This window comes from Suncus etruscus, chromosome 4 (genome assembly GCF_024139225.1).
Source record: "Suncus etruscus isolate mSunEtr1 chromosome 4, mSunEtr1.pri.cur, whole genome shotgun sequence".
Taxonomy (NCBI): Eukaryota; Metazoa; Chordata; class Mammalia; order Eulipotyphla; family Soricidae; genus Suncus; species Suncus etruscus.
Genome location: NC_064851.1, coordinates 71,886,301 through 71,904,483, shown reverse-complemented (window position 1 = coordinate 71,904,483; position 18,183 = coordinate 71,886,301). Strand labels below are relative to the sequence as shown.

The 18,183-nt window shown below is 30.6% G+C and overlaps 1 protein-coding gene across 2 annotated transcripts in view; it reads right to left on the bottom strand.

Moving 5' to 3' along the window:
* The window catches only part of GRIK2 (glutamate ionotropic receptor kainate type subunit 2), a 691,383-nt gene that overhangs the window by 155,681 nt on the left and 517,519 nt on the right, over positions 1-18,183 (bottom strand). For both annotated transcript variants that reach the window (XM_049771324.1, XM_049771325.1), the window contains exon 11: positions 11,616-11,839. In XM_049771324.1, the coding sequence (XP_049627281.1) occupies positions 11,616-11,839 (224 nt within the window). The remainder of the gene's footprint in view (positions 1-11,615; positions 11,840-18,183) is intronic.

Below are 18,183 nucleotides of genomic sequence, written 5' to 3'. Positions count from 1 at the left end.
TGCCAATAAGCGTATGAAACAAAATTTTCTAAAGCAAATGGTGTACTAAAATATTTAATAAACAGAAATTGAGACACTGTCAGAAGACAGTGGCTGGGAACAACCAGTCTGCGAGACAAAAGTATATTTACAAACGCCAGTCTAAACTGTTTAAACACATTTGCCTAACTTTTTTACTTCAGAAAATAAAAAAATTAAATACTTTTTAGTTAATATTAAAAAAGTCACAACAGAGATCAAATAGTTTAAACAAAAGCTCTAAATGAGATGGTGAAAGTATGTTAACCTGATTGCTCTTTCTATGTGGTATGTTTGCACAATCAAGGGGGCATAACCCTGTGGATGTCAAGTGGTTAGTCTTTCCTCCACTGCACTCAAGCTTCAGCTCCAGGCGGCATTCTTTCTGTAAGATGCACAAACATTTTCCCCATCTTTTTTGAGGGATGGGGAAGGGTGCGTCTTATGGTACAAAAAATAGGTAATTCCTAAAAATCACCAGCTGTGGTCCCAAAATCAAAATGCTATATACATATATTGATCAAATTATCTTATGAGGAAATGGTAACACTTTTATTTTATGTGAAATTACTTTAAAAGTTCGTCTATGACGATTCTCTCTTACCATTATTTTACTGATATCGTTCTACTATTCTATGAATATAAAAATATTGCTATAGTCTACCAAACACCTGCTACTGATTTTTATAACATGTTTTCCTGTCTACTGAGAATATTGCATACCAGGAATATACTCTATTAGCTTTTATTGGTTTATTGTCAATTTTTTAACTATTTTATCAAATATGATATTTTTTTAGGATCTATTGGTTGTTTGATGTGTTCTTATAAATAGTACTTATTCTTTTTTATTGGGGGGGCACACCCGGTGGCACTCAGGGGTTACTCCTGGCTCTGCACTCAGAAATTGGTCATGGCTCTGGGGACCATATGAGATGACGGGAATCAAACCGCAGTCAGTCCTGGGTCAGCCACATGCAAAGCAAATGCCCTACCACTGCGCTATAGCTCAGGTTGATAGTACTGATTCTATGAAAACTGGCAGTTTCTACTAATCAAAGTATCACCTCTAAGTACTTAAATAATAAAGACAAGTACCAAATGTTTATGCCATAAGTTGCCCTCTAATTATCTTGCCACCATTTAAGTGGTAACTTCAGAAACAGAAACTTAACAAATTTACAAAAGATACGATTCTCTGAATATGAATGTTGCAATAATATGTGGTTGAACATATTATTTAGTAGATATAAATGGATTGAAAAAGCTTTATGAGATGTTGACAGTGATCAGCTTCATTGATTTGTTATAGATTAGAGACAAGTTTATATTATATCTTTAAATGTAATCTGAAAAAAAAACAGAAATCTGCTACAAATATATAACTGCTAATGATATGAATCTGTAGAATATAAGACTGCAGATTTTCACTTAAAATTTATGTTTGATATAGGAAATTAACTGAATAATCTTATTTCTGATTCTTGTGACGTAACTATTTTAAGTATGTTTTTAAATATTATGTTATTAAATATTCTATTATGCCTTAAATAAGTTTTATAGTACAGTTATTTATATTGTTCTAAAATAAAAATAATCGTCTGATCATTTTAATACTTTGAATAAAACAAAGTAATGTGATTGCCTTAACACTGAGTCTTAATTTTCTTAATGTAAAATAAAATAATTATACATTTAATGGTGGAATCTAATTTTAAATAATAAAATTACATTAGGATAATACTGTGAATATCAAAAAGTAGTTTTCTAAAGAACAATCATCTGTTCAAATACATATAAAGAGTGGCTTTAAATTGGAAATAGTAAGGAAAATGATGTACATAAAAAAAAAAACGTAGGTTTATCCTCTCAGTAATTTCTTACCAATATAACTACCTGCAAGAACTAAACAATAAAACATGACCTAAAAATTTTTACATAAGCATAACTTACATTTTAAATAGTTCTCTCCTAAACTTACAGATGACAAGCAAGATTTAGCTTGTAACACATTGGCCAAGATTTTAAAAACAGTTAATCCAGTACTAAAAGGCTCAAGGCAGACTGTCCTCACATCAGTTAAGGAGTAATGTGGTTTCTAATAATTAAAAATTAACCAGATTCTACTTCAAAAAATACTTAATAAATGAATTATATTATAAGGAACTTGAAGCTAGTTTTGGAAAAGTAACATTTGATTTTCTAGCATTCCTTGATGTCATTTAAAAATATTTAAAAATAATATGCAAAGATTTTAGTATACAAAAATAGAAAACTATCATATGCTGCAAGGTACATAAGTATATTTTTCTAATTGAATTTCTAAGTATAAAATTTATTTTAGTAAGTTTCATGATTTAAAGACTTTAAAATTCTTTCATTTTTTTCAAATTAAATCTCTTATTTTATAACTATAACACAAAATATACCACAAATATTTCAAAATTAAATATGCATGTAAATAACTGAGTATGTTTGGAAAGCAATGGATATTATTGTTTTCATTTAAAATTTTGAAGTAGGAAATTTTACGTATTTTAAAATACCTCAATAAATAAAAAGAAAATTTTAAACATTATTTCCACATTTCCTAATTAAAGCTTAAATTACAAATATTAAAAATTTGAAATAAACATTAACTTTCTTAAATATGAATCATATGTTTTCTTCTACTTATACAAATAAAATTTCACTAATTCAATTTTTTTCTAAAATAAATTTAGTCAGACTAGCTTCCAAAACATATCCTCAGTCTTTTAAGTTGCTTAATTTATACTGAAACATAACTACCCAAACCCCCATTATCAATACCAATAATAGTAAGGGAAGCAGGGAAACACTTACCTAATTTATGTTAAAATATAATATTCAGGTGCATATTCTGAACCAACTTAGATGACAGTTGTAGTACTAAATTGTTTATAATGTTTATCATGCCAGTAACATTAACATCTATCATTTCACCTTTGCTTCAAATATTGTTAGTTAAGAAAGTATATTGTGAAATTGTTTGCCTTAATATAGTATCTCAAATATAATAAAATACAGGGCACATGAAAATTGGTAAATTTTAAATAATTTATTTAGACTAATTAAAATGAGTCATAAGTTATAGAAGAAAACTGTGCTATACCCAGACTAGAAAAGAGTGGATCGTTGAAGGGTTTTAGAAATTGAAAAAAAATCACATTTAATTAAAGTTAATGGGTATTGAAAATAAAATGTTTTATTAAATTTTACATTGATAAGAGGGAAAACCACTACATTAAAATAAGTGCTAGATAATTTATTAATATATTGAAGTTTGGGTAGTCATAAAGTTTGTGAAGTTAATTTTGGGACTTCTGAGGAAAATTTGGAATAGTTTTAAAATCAACAAGCAGCTAATGGGAAGAACTTAATCTTGTTGGTTCTCTTCATCATGTAAGAATTCCTAGAAATATTTTAATTATAGGTGTTGAAAATCATGGCATTATTTCCCTTCTGTTCTATTAATATACAAAAAGATGCTATAAACTCTTGTTATTTAATATATTGAAAATTTTATCATTAACCTAGAGAAGATATATATTAAAATATGTTTATGTACAAAACAGGACTGATGTGAAAACAATTTAACTTGAATGATGTGATTATGTAATGAAATGTAAAACAATTATAGTAATTAGGTGTCGTGACATGCTCTAATGAATGAAGTTACACTGGTTGATGACACTAAATCTCCTACTCATTAATTATTTGGACAAAGTGCATTATATCACATCGCATGAAAAAATGTCATAAATCACCATTAATAATTACATCCATACATTTTCCTTTCATACTGATGTTTATTTCTCCCACATTCAAAAGTTATGAAGCCAATTAAAGCAATATCAACAGCAAGTATGAGTTCTCAAAGAAGAGTTAAGTGTGTGTTAATTCTTTAACTAAAAGTAGCTTACTATTTTCAAGAAAAGCAAGCATTTCAGAGAATAAACTTGTAAGCAAATATAAACTTTTGTTTCTCGCTAATGAATTTCAAAAACTTATTTTGAGGCATAGCCTGTGATGTGATGCTCAGGCTTACTCTCAGCTCTGAGGAATCAGTCTTGACATTGTGGGGACAGGTATTGACTTCTGATTGGTTTTGTAAGGCTTTTAATCCCTATCAGTCTCTGCCCATGACCTCTGTTTTATGTGCACACGTAGTTGGAAATTTTGTGAACTTTTAGACTTGTTAATATAAATAAAAAAAAAAACTCAGTCTTTTTGTGTTAACTAAAGTGATTCTTTTAAGTAATCTCCTATAATCATAAAAATATAACTATGAAGCTATAGTATTAACAAGTAATATAGTTGTATATTCAAAATAAAAAATGTAGCTAAGGGTTATATTTTTCTTAAATTCTTAAAAGGGAGAAAGTTTGAAGTTTAATTTTGTACAATTGTCAAAAAGGACAAAGTATTTTCTGTTTTTCTTAGTCTTCCTCCTATTAAAATATCATTTAAAACTACAATGATCATAGCATTAAACATAATTAAAACATTCCTCATCATGAGGGTGAGTGTTGGGAAGGGAAATATATCTTACATCAAAATATAAAAAAAGCTTACTATAAAATAATAAATTTTTCTCTACATTCTTCTTAAATATAACCAAGTTGTTGTTGATATGTGTTATGTCTTAATTGATTTTCTTTTCTCTTTATATGACATTCCATATTCCACTATCCCAAAGAAAAACATGTAAGAAAACATCCATCTTACACCAAAGAATCTGTCCTATATAACAGCATTAGACAAATAAAAATGTTAATGTGGTAACTTAGGTGTCAAGCTTGACATTAAAGTGGAAAAAAATATTACCTATCTAGACTTTTCATGACCATTGTATTTTATGAAGAGTACTACTAATTATTGTGCAAAATATTAAGAAAAAAAGAAAAGCAAACAAACCCCTAGTGATATATCCTAATTTCTTATTTATCTCTGTTTCATTGGTTTCGTGCAGTGTCTACTATTTTATGAACAAAGCTTTGGCCAGGGCTGGAGTGGTGGTGCAGAGTGGTAAGGCATTGCCCTGCAGGCCCTCACCCAGGACGGACCGTGGTTTGATCCCTGGCATCCCATATGGTCCCCCAAGACAGGAGCGATTTCTGAGTGCATTGCCAGGAATAACCCCTGAGTGTTACTGGGTGTGGCCCAAAAACCAAAACAACAACAACAAAAAAAACTTTGGCCACTTTTGATTAGTTAATATAAATTAAAATATTTTATAAAGAACCTCCTGAAAGAAGAAAAAAGTACCTTCTTGTGATAGTTTTAGAGTGTAAAGGCTCAGGTAATTGAGAAACACTCTAAAGATCTACAGTACCATTTCCCAATGGCTATGGAAGCAGTGTCAATTAAATTTTAGAAATAACAGATCAAAGTAGCTAGGAAGATTTTTTATAAACAATTCCATAATTGTTTCTATAAAAATAACGATTATCTAGTAACTAAGAAGCAAGCAAACAAAACACAACTACAATATAACAATACAACAATCAAAAACCATTAATAATAATCTCATCACTTGGTAAAAATGCTTTGTTTTCTTTATTTTGCTGGTTCCTAGCAGTTACCTCAATTCGTTTTTCTCATGGTCAAATTAAGAGAGATCCGTCTGTAATGTATAAGACTGAAGAATTAGTTTACAGTATGTCTTGTACTTTTGTAATTGCTTGATCCTTTTAGCACTTGAATCATAATTATATAATAAGACAAGACATGTGTAATAGTTGTGGTATTAACTAACAATGAAGTCACTACCCTTCTTTCAGTTTTACATAGAAAAAATATTTCCTTGCAATAGTACTGCTTCTTATCAGGGGATATAGATCGTGTGAACATAAGTGTGTGTCCATGTAACATATATTTGAGTGTGATGAGATATTCATTAGAAACAGTGGTGCTATTTTTTCTATAGCATATATATCATTTAACATTCAGGTTTAAGTTTAAGCTTTAATTTACTTATAATGCCTTTATACACCTGTAATCAATTGAGATAGACTAGAGTCTTAATTAGAACAAATCATCAGAGGATGACCAAACTTCTTTTAACTTAATTGGTCAAGATATTTCTTGAGTAAAACACAGTAATAACAAGAGCAGAAAATCTTGCATTTAGGAGTTTTTGAATTGGAGACTTGGTAAAACAGAGTGAAATAATATATCCATATTTTTGAAAAACAAACATGGGCTATCAGATTTGATCTTACATTTATATATTACTTTCTAAAATAAAATATAATTTTATGTGCAAAATTATTTTGAAAGAAATGTAATTTTAAAAGATGATCAAAATACAATTTACTTTAAAATAAAGGCCAACATACAATTGACTATAAATTACAAGAATATTTTAAATTGTCCTGGTTTTATTCCGACTGTGCTATATATTTTATTTTTACAAATTCTATCATAATAATAAAATTAAGATTGGGACATAGGTTTATTTTCTTTTATTATGTGCTGCAGATAATTTGTGTCAAATATCACTACTATATAGATGCCATATTCACAATACCTATAATAAATCACTGATTCAACTTATTTCTTAGTGTTTGGTTCTATAAATATCAGAATCAATATTTTATGATTAGCAACTTCATATATATTTAATAACACTAATGAATACTAATTAAATTATTGAATATAAAAGTAAATTATTTATAATATGACTGACAAATAATACTTGTAAAAATTCTCCATTTACTATATTTATAATACACCTCTCAAGTAACAATTCTAAACATTTTTCATCTGCTTCTTTAACTACTCATTCAGTTTGAATCAATGTTAACTTTTAGGTCCATCCATAAATGAGATGACTATATATGAAGTTTGCTAATGTGAAGGATCATTAGCAAACATTTTTATACAAATATTTGTATAAAAACATTTAAAATAGAAAGCTTACTTTTATAAAGAAATAAAAATAGTAGCTAGGCTTCCCTGTTATTTTACTTGGGGAAGATGTGACTAAAGGTAAAAAAAATATATCTATAGTTATGTACAGGCAAAATTGATTTGGTTTTCTAGTAAGAGATGAGAAAATTGGTGCAATGACAAAAATTGGCATTTCATTTCATTGTGACAACATATTTTTGACAGCAGATTAGTTTATCATTGGACATCCCACCACAACAGTAATCCATTTTCAAGTGCATAATAATTCATTGTTGCCCTTCATTGTACATTAAATGTCACCCATCATTTTGACAGGAATATAAAAGCAATTGCACACTAGTCAGGAGACAAGATCAAAGCTGTTAAAGCAAGTACTTTAAACATCATTTTCTAAATCTGGTTAAAGCATCAAAAAATACTATGTTTAAAAATACTTTATCTTCTGTCTAAGAGAAATACAGAATAATTTTGCAAGTATAAGGATTTTCAGTATGTGGTGGTCTGTCTTGTCATATTCTGACCACAGGCAATGTTAGAGTCAAAACATATGTCAAGTTTATCTTGGCAGTCACTGTAAAACAAAAAACCCTTGAGCATATTCCTGGGAAAACATCCCTGGCTAGCTCATCCAATAAAAAAATAGCTAATATAATATTGTAAAAATTAATATGATACAATCAATGTAGAATAATAACAAAGCATTTCTATCATCTTTTATAATATAGAAAAGCTAATATTGGGGACCAGGGAGATATTGGACCAGGCCCAAAAACAAAATTGAAAAATATAAAATCTAATATATATTTAAGACAAACATATATTCATTGACATGGTATTGCTTAACAGCCTGGCTAGGCGATATTTGGGATTAAGTTCCTCTTTTGTTTAACAGTATTAACTATTTTAAGACATATTTGTACAATAATATTATTTAATATATTTTTCTCCAGAAATTATTTTATTTAATTTCTAATGGCAAATTTAGATTAAAATTTATATTATCTGTTCAAAGGGATATATATTAAAGTGTGAATTTAATTGGACTTGCTATATAAATGTCTCTACTACACCAATATTACTTTTTAGTAAAGGAAATATTTGAAGCAAGGTGAAAAACTACCTCCCATTGTTAGTATAAAGAGTGGGTCTCCTACTCTGACTTTTAATTGACTAACTGCCACTTCAAATATACCAAGGTCAAAGAAAATTAATAGAGGTAGATGAGTGTATAGGGGCAAGTGTGGTTCAGTACTACTGTACTAGTCAAGGCAAGGTTTTTTTCTAATCCTCTCTCAAACAAAAGGTATTGTTAGAATATCTGGGTAAATTTCAGTCTGTTCCTAGACTCATTATCTAAGGCAAATTATCACTCTTATCTGCTTACTTTATCTGATAAGCATGCTGATTATGTAATTATGCTATTAAAAAGCAAAGTAACTACTTTTAAGATATCACAGATTATAAAATTTGTAAAAAAAATAATAAGATCAGAACTCTAACTCTAGTTGAAATTTTTTGAGCGATTTCTAAATATTTCTTTATATTTTTCTAGGCATTTCTTAGTATTCTTAAAATTTATGGGAAAGTTTAAATCTATATTATAATCTTAGTACAAGAAAAAACTTTTTTGCTGATTTTAGACTTAAATATATCAGAAACTAATATTTTAAAACTATGATATGGCAATACTCATATACTTCAAAATTAGCATTCTCATAATAACATATCTGATATCTTTAATAGTCCTTTGTTTCTTCCCACTGAAACACATATGTGACCTTTCATTAGGAAAATGTATTTTAATATACAATATATTATATTTAATATACAATATAAAAATAACTATAAAACATTTGTTAATTTCATTTAAGGAGTAAGATCAATAATGGTAGTTCATCAATCATCTCTTTGTAATGCTACATAATCTTTATTTGAAGATAAAAATCAAATTATTAGATTTATTTAGAATTGATAGCAAAAGTCATGATTTGCTTAAATTAGTAATATAATTAATTTTACAACTGAAACCTGCATTTTTGTTTAAAGTTGAATTTCTTCATGGTATAAGAACTTAGTGTTATGTCAGAGTGCATTTGAATTATAGAAATAATTGGTTTTAAAAGCTAACTCACTATCTAAACATAATAAACTGCATGTAAGTTTTTAATTCGCTTTTAATTTAAATATTTATACAATTAAAAGCATTGAAGATGGAACAGAAGATTATTAGATACTTAAAGACTTTATATATATATCAATAACTAAACACATATTAAAATATAGTAGTGCATTATTTGAAGGGTTATCCAAATATTTTGTTCTACAAAAGGTGAATATCTGTAACATAAGCTTCTGTTTGAAATGTACATTTAAACTAGAAAATAGAACAAAATTTCAGTATTGTGTTTGAATCTGTTTGTACATTGGATTAGAAAAAATTGGGCATATCTAAAATTTTTCATGAAAAATTTTACAAAACTATAATCTCTGCTTAATATACCCTAAAAATATATTTAGTTAAGTTAGATTGGGGCCTATGTAGTAGCTTCAGAATTGTTTCAGGACCTTCCTCTAAGCCTATTTACATTTTTCCTACAATCTTCTGTTAATATAATTAAGAAAAGGTATACTTAAAGAAATAAGGAGTTATTTTTATGCCTTAGAGTATTTATACTCATTTCTTTTTATTCTGTGGGAAGAATGCTTACTTCTCTAGACATTGAATTAAGATGCAATTTTTGAACTAGCTACTAAAATATTTTTCAAAGATGCGAAACAATAAAATCTATTTGCACACACTAGAAAATAAGTGTTTAAATTTTAAGTTCTATATTCTCACGCCAAAGGAGTTTTAATAAAAGTTGTAATTTATGCCAGAGCAATAGCACAGTGGTAGGGCATTTCTTTGCATGCAGTGAACACCGGACGGACCCCAGTTTGATTTCTAGGATCCCATATGGTCCGCTGAACCTGCCAGGAGTAACGCTTGAGCCCTGCCAGATGTAACCCCCCCCAAAAAATTCGAAACTTATTGCAGAATAATATTGTAAATTATATATGTATAATGACTTTATAAAACTATGTAAATGTGAATAGTTACTGTATTAACATAATAAGTATGTTTATTCAATTAAATGGAAAACTATACATATTTAGAATATTTACATACAAATATATAAAAATATACTGTTTTTGTAGACAAAAAACAAATAGAAATAAAAATATACTGTTATTTAATACTTTGAAAATTTGAATTAGATTCAAAAATATAATTTTAAGAAATGAAATGTTTTATAAAAATTGTATCAGTAGAAACTTTGTAATATGATTGATAAAAGTAAAAAGGATACATTATACTTAATTTAATTCTGATAGTGGGGCAAACATATTCACCTATACCTTATAATCATAAAATTACACATGTAAGAATCCAGTTCATCTTGGAATTTTAGTTTTCTTTTTCATAGTTGATTAATCATAAAAAATAATGACTATAAAAATGATTTTTAATTTCACTTTAACAGGTACAATGAAGTTGAAGAATCAGTATAAGTGGACAATATCATATATTTTAAAGGCCATTTTGATAAAGGAAAATATATAAATTATTTTTAACTGTCTTTGAAAAATAAAATCTAGCTCAATCATTAACGTTTTCACAATAGAATATTTTGAGTGAATTTATGTTTATCATTTGTAAAATACTCTATATAGAAAATATTGATAGTCTTTTAGGCTCAAAATACAGAATTCTAGTGAGTCTTGGTTTATTTTAAATCATTTTTAAATTTGCCAATTTAGTTTTTCTTTTCCTATTTTTTCGGTGTTGCCACACCCATTGACGCTCAGGGGTTACTCCTGGCTATGTGCTCAAAAATTGCTCCTGGCTTTGGGGGGACTAGATGGGATGCTGGGGAATTGAACCATGGTCTGTCCTAGGCTAGCGCTTGCAAGGCAGACACCTTACCTTCAGAACCACTGCTTTGGTCCCCCACTTTGGTTTTTTTTGCATATCTTTTTTTTTTTTTTGGTTTTTGGTCACACCCGGCAGAGTTCAGGGGTTATTCCTGGCTCTATGCTCAGATATCGCACCTGGCAGGCTTGGGGGACCATAAGGGGTGCGGGGATTCTAACCACCGTCCTTCTGCATGCAAGGCAAAAGCCCTACCTCCAAGTTATCTCTATGGTCCTTTTTTTGCATTTCTTGATAGGGTAGCTTTAGTTTATGATGGCTGTGCCTACTGGAGAGGGACATGAGTGCAGGGATGAATTCATATCATGTGTTCCACTCTTTGAGACATACCTCAGGTATCCTGACTGATTTACATTAGCCAATCATATTTTATTATTGTCTAAGTTAAGGGAACTCTTCAAAATAAGGAGCTAATTAATTATTTGTGAATGATTTGACCTATTTAAATATCTTGATTAAAAATAATTACCTATCTCAATTAATAGCATATTGACACAATCAGCATGCTTTCTGCCCAAAATGGCATGTTGCTATATTTAAATTAGTACTATGACTTTTAAAACTTATTAATATCCAGGTCTACATGAAAATAAAAAAAAGAAAAGAAAATTCATTGTGACTTTTGACAATTATTAGTTAGAAAATGAGGTAACAATTGCCAAAACAATCACAAAAGTGAGCATGTTACCTGGCTATGACAAAGAGCACACAACTGACACCCAAGTAAGCCAGCAGAATATACATCCAGATATCAGGGGAGAGAGGATTCAGGAAGGAGAAGACTCCTGGGTTTGTACCATTGGGCTTGCGGTACAAAATACTTATTCCAAGTGTCATAAAGGGCTTGGAAAAGTCGATGACCTTCTCTCGAACGTAGGTAATAGCCAGCGGAGCAACTGCAAGGTCAGCTTTCTGTAGAGGAAGCAGAAAAGAATATATAAAGACACTAGTTATACTAATAAAAAGTATTTGTTACCAAATTAAACAAAACCATGACTTTAAAGCAAAATGATCTCAGTAAAATAGCCATATCAATCAATCAATTCATTGTATTGTATTAATTAATGATTAATATTTAAATTCTTTTAATTTTTTATGATTATTATATCCTATGTTACAATATGTATAATATAAAATTATAATAAATAAAACATACTAAAATAAGTTATTATTTAAATTATTTAATTCATAAATAAATAAACTTATAATAAAGCTCATATGGTTACAACGATGCTAACTCTTATGGTTTTTTTTTTTTTTCTTTTTTTTTTTTCTTGTTTTTTCATTTATTTTTTTTCTTATTTTCTTTATAGTTTTAAGTACATAACTGAAAATAGAATTTTGAAGTAAAGTACATAGTTACTGTATCTCCAAGCCATCAAGTGTCTAACGTGCTTTATTACTGTTCTCATGACATTTCTGATATGTTTCTTTATATAGAAAAACAACATAGGTAACATATAGTATGAAGGATATCAAAATCATGGCCTTAGATTAGGGACAGTGATTATAATGTTTTTACAATAAAGTGAAATACCTAATTTTTAATACTTTTCTAGTCATTTACATGTGCTTCAGTATTAGGAAATTAGCATTTGTTGCAAATAAATTTATGTCTTTGATTATTGTTTCTTTACCTTCATTGTCTACCTAGCTCTTTTGGACCCTATTCGTTTTTATGCTGTTGCTCTTGAATTTTTCTAGAATTTCTTTTCTAGGTTCTTCATTTTTGAGACATTTTTTCCATCTTCTGATTTTGACTGGATAACTGCTGCACCTTATCTTTGAGCTCAAGGTTCTATTTCTAGTAGCTGTTATTCTTTTGATAAGGCCTTCCAATAAGTTTTTAATTTCATGTACTATTTTTTTTAGTTCTGTCATTTTTGTTTATAGTTTCTTCATGTCTTTAATCATACCAACTTATACTTTATTGGCTGTCCATTCCATTGTTTCTATGAGATCATTAAACATCCTAAGCATTTCAACACTGAAATTCTTTAGTTTTTTGTTTGATTGATTGATTTGGGGGCCACACCTGGTAGTGTTGAGCAGTTATTCAGTTACTTGTGGCTCTATACTCAGCAATTATTCCTGGTAGGCCTGGGGGAACCATATATGATACCTTTTATTGTGTGTGCAAGGCAAATGCACTACATACTGTGCTATGAATATGGCCACAACACTGAAATTCTTTTAGACTAGATAGCAGGATCTGAACTGCTTTGTCATGATTTCTTTCATATTCTTGGAGTTCAAATTTGCGCTCATCTTTCCCGCAATACAGAAAGATCTCTGGGAGAGCACAATTGAGGTAGAGAGATTATTTTATGGCTTCAGCAAAAGGTACTGACTTCTGACCCTTAGACAGAGTTAAGTTCTGAGGTAATTCTCTATGTTGCATAGGCTTCTCTTGTTTCTTTCCTGGGAAAAGGGAGAAGTACAACCTTTGGCATTCTTGGGGACTCACTTTTGAAAAAAAAAGCACTGAATTCTCTGATTTTTCTATTTTTAAATGAAAGGCTATGATTATAAAGTATCAGTTTTAAATAATTATTTTTTAAATTTCATTTGATATTTACTGTACTGAGTTCTGTTTCTATCCCTCTATTTTATATTACTTAATTAAAGGACTTGCAATCTTGTCTAAATCATATTAAAAATGACTATCAATTCTTACAAATTTGATTATTTCCACATTTATTATGCTATAAAATAATAATAAAAGTATTATTTTTATATTTATAATAATGAATTTGTTATTATTACTAGTATTTTTTACTCATGTTATAAATATCTGTTAAGAATCAACTTACACCAACAAATAGTATCATAATGGTAGTGAGTGAATGAAATAGAATGCCTGTCTTGAAGACAGGAAGGGAGGTGGGGAAGAAAGTAAATGGGACCATTGGTGGTGGGAAGGTGGGAAGGTTGCACTAGTGAAAGGAAGGATGTACAATTTTTATGACTGAAACCCAATTACAAACATGTTTGCAATCATGGTGCTTAAATATTTTAATTAAAAATTCAAAACTGCGGGGCCGGAGAGATAGCATGGAGGTAAGGCGTTTGCCTTTCATGCAGGAGGTCATCGGTTCAAATCCCGGCACCCCATATGGTCCCCTGTGCCTGCCAGGAGCAATTTCTGAGCCTGGAGCCAGAAATAACCCCTGAGCGCTGCCAGGTGTGACCCAAAAACCACAAAAAAAAAAAAAATTCAAAACTGAAAATAAAGGATAATTTACTTTAATATGAAGGAAAGACTTGGTTATTTATTTAAACTTTTAATACAAATACTATATTTAGAACAAAAAGTTCTAAGAGGAAAATATAATTAAATGAATAATGGCAGTGATTATACTCTATTAGGGGAAGCTATATTTCTACATCTTGTTTTCTTTTATACTGAACTTCTAGAGAATATATAAAAATGTTCAGTGTGGGAAGTATACATAAAGATGTACTAAGGTTTGAAAGCAGGCCTTTATTATTTCCTTGATTAAGAGCTTATTGAGGAAGTAAAAGTAAACATACTTTTAGGAGGATACTTGTAATTATTTGAGAAAGTTCTGAACATTTGTGATTGGGTTTCAGATGAAGGAGAGCTTTGATTTTTGCTTTTAGGCTGCACCTGGCCAGTGTACATTGCTTATTGTTAACTCTAAACTCAGGATCACTCCTGATTCTGCGCACAGAGATGTTCTTAGCAGATGTTAGGACTGTATTTGGTGCCAGCGTTCATAAGAAGAACCGAATTGGGTGTCAGGTACAGCAACAGAATGTATTTTTAAAAAAACAGGAAAACAGGTATAAGCAGAAAAAGGTATTTTTATTTATTTTCTTTTTTTTCTCTTTGGACAATCCTTGGAGCTTAAGGAAGACCTTTACCTAAAAAGCTAGAAAGTAAAATAACTCTAATAAAAAACAATTCTGGTCAAGCTTTTATTTTGTTTGTTAATTAATGCATGTGTCAACCTAACAATAATAATTTTACTAGTAGTGCAATAGCCACTGTTCTAAGAACTATATAAGAATAGTCATGGCTAATCCTGACTGGTGAAGTATTACTTTTATTAACATTTCAATTTGAAAAAAGCAGGACATAGATTAGAGCTATCTGTGATTTATAGCTCAAAAACAAAATATGAATTCATGGAATAGTTTCTAAAGATGAAAAGAGAAATACATTTGAGCAAATACAGCAATTGATTGATTACACTTAATGATCATTTATATGGTCAGGTGATTTGTGCAAAGGTAGTTTTTATCCAAGGGAAAAGATATCTTTAATGATTAATGGAGTAAATGCTCCTTGAGGAAAACAATGTTGTTTAAGGAGAAAAATTCAGTAACAAAAAATACCTAAAAGGAATGGTTGTCTACTCTTTGAGGCATATCTGGCAGTACTACAATTTACTGATAGTGCTGTGTTCAGAGATCATGCCTGATCATGCTCAGGAGACCAAATGCAGTGTAAGGGACTAAATCAAGATTTGTTGCCTAAAAGGCAAGTAGCTTGAGCCATATACTATTTTTCAAGCTACATGATTATTTACTCTTATTTGGAGGTGCCAATTTAATTTTCAATTCCATCATCATAGAAATATGAAAATCAAATTTTTTATACATACAAGAAATAAGTGTCCATTGTTAAGTGAAAGATGACAGTCTTAATAGGATACATATAGTCTAGCTTTATAACATGATGAAATGCAAATGATAAACAATAGAAAGATATATGTTGTCAATCGTTTGGGACAGTGAATTGCAAGTAACTGTCAAAGAATTTTAAGGCATTTAGATTATTGTGCAAGGTAATTTCGTGGTGGGTATATAGAATTAAGAATTTACGGGGCCCGGAGAGATAGCACAGCGGCATTTGCCTTGCAAGCAGCCGATCCAGGACCAAAGGTGGTTGGTTCGAATCCCTGTGTCCCATATGGTCCCCCATGCCTGCCAGGAGCTATTTCTGAGCAGACAGCCAGGAGTAACCCCTGAGCACTGCCGGGTGTGGCCCAAAAACCAAAAAAAAAAAAAAAAAGAATTTACAATTCAGGTAGAAGTGCCCCCACCCACAACTGGGGATAATTTCTACCTGGACTTGGGCTGCAGTGGACTTTTTTTTAAAAGGAACATATGGTGCTACTTTCTTATCCCAGTGTCAACCAAAGAAGAACACAGCAAACTCAGCTCCCCAACATCTGATTTTAGGTAGAAGTACCCCACCCACAACGACAGGGGATAATTTCTACCAGGCCTTGGACTACAGCAGACTCTTTTAAAGTGAGACCTGGTGCTACTTCCTGATCCTGGTGACAATCGAAGAAGAACACAGAGAAAAATAATAATAAAAGTGTGCCCAAGTCCCATTGCAACACAGAGTAAGATTCACACTTTAAGTGTGGCAATGGGGAAACAACGCAGGAAAAAAGCATGCATAGAGAATGAAGATGGTAATTCTGATTACCAAAAAATGCTAACCACCTAATTAACCTCCTAGATAAGGAGTTTAAAATAAATATATGGAGGATGTCTGTAGAACTAAAAAAAAGCATCCATCAATCTGAACAGACCACAAATACAGAAATCAGAAAACTCCAAACTGAAATAATGAAACTAAAAAATGCAGTAGAGGAAATGAAAAAATGCTATGGAAAGCCTCTCCAATAGAGTAACAGCAGCTGAAGACAGAAATAGTGAGTTGGAAGATGAGATGCATAATAACTCCATACAACAGAAGAGATAGGAAAAGAACCTCAAAGCAAATGATAAAAACAAATGGAATACTCAAAGATTTTGAAAAGATAAAAATAGAATAAATTCAATATTTTTAACAAAAAAAAACATATGAAACATTGGAATCCAGAAACCCAGGAAGAATATCCCCAGAAAGAATCAACAGTCAAGAACATCATTACAGAGTAACTCCAGAGATAAAGATTGTATTCAACCAAAAATTGCATGCTAGAAGAGTACCAGCTAAAAGAGATCCAAAGAAAATCACACAAAACACATCCTAGTCACATTGACAAATCCCACAGATAGGTATAGAATACTGAAAGCAGCAAGATCCGAAAAGAAAATTACATTCAAAGAAGACTTACAGCAGACATGTCACAAGAAACTATCAAGGCCAGAAGACAGTGGTGGGATATAGTGACAAGACTGAATGAAATGAATGACTCACCTAGAATACTGCACCCAGCCCAACACATGTTCAGGTTTGAAGGAAGGATAGCTTTACAGATGCAAAACTAGCCTTAAAGGAAAAACTGAAAGTTCTACTTAAAGACATGATTTACCAGCAGACACAACAACTTATACACAAAGATGACATTAAATTCTATGACAATCATCTCCCTCAATGTCAATGGACTAAATGCACCAATTAAGAGACACAGAGTGGCGAAATGAATAAAAAAGATGAATCCAACTTTCTGCTGCCTGCAAGAAACACAACTGAATAGCCAGAACAAACAGAGACTCAAATCAAAGGCTGGAGGAAAATCATCCAAGCAAACAATAACTTTAAAAAAGCTGGGGTGGCCATATTAATATCAGATGACACAAACTTTAGACTCAGAATAGTTGTAGGGGACAAAGATGTTTTGCCCCCATGTACACTGTGTGTGGTTCATTATTTTATATTTCATATTTGGCCACTCATGTTACCCATTTTCCTATCATTGAAGGATTTGCTCCCCAATAGAGATGCTGAGATGTAAGATGCCTGCAGCAGTCTAGTCCAACCTTTTTAAAAAGGAATATGGAGATTCCTCCAAAAAATGGAAATTGAGCTTCCACATGATCAAGCTATACCACTCCTATGGATATACCCTAGGAACACAAAAATACAATATAAAATTTTCTTCCTCACACCTATATTCATTGCAGCACTATTTACAATAGCCAGACTCTGGAAACAACCAAGATGTTCCTCAACAGATGAATGGCTAAAAAACTGTGGTACATTTAAACAATGGACTATTGTGCAGTCATCACAAGATATGAAGTCATGAAATTTTCCTATACATGAGTGTTTATGGAATCTACTCTGCTGAGTGAAATGAGCCAGAGGGAGAGAGATAGGTGCAGAATAGTCTCAATCATCTATGGGTTTTAAGAAAAATAAAAGACATTTTTGCAATAATTCTCAGAGACAAAAGAGAGGAGGGCTGAAAGGTCTATGAAGCTCACCACAAAGGGTTATGAGTACAGTTAGAGAAATAACTACTCTGAGAACTAGCATAAAAATT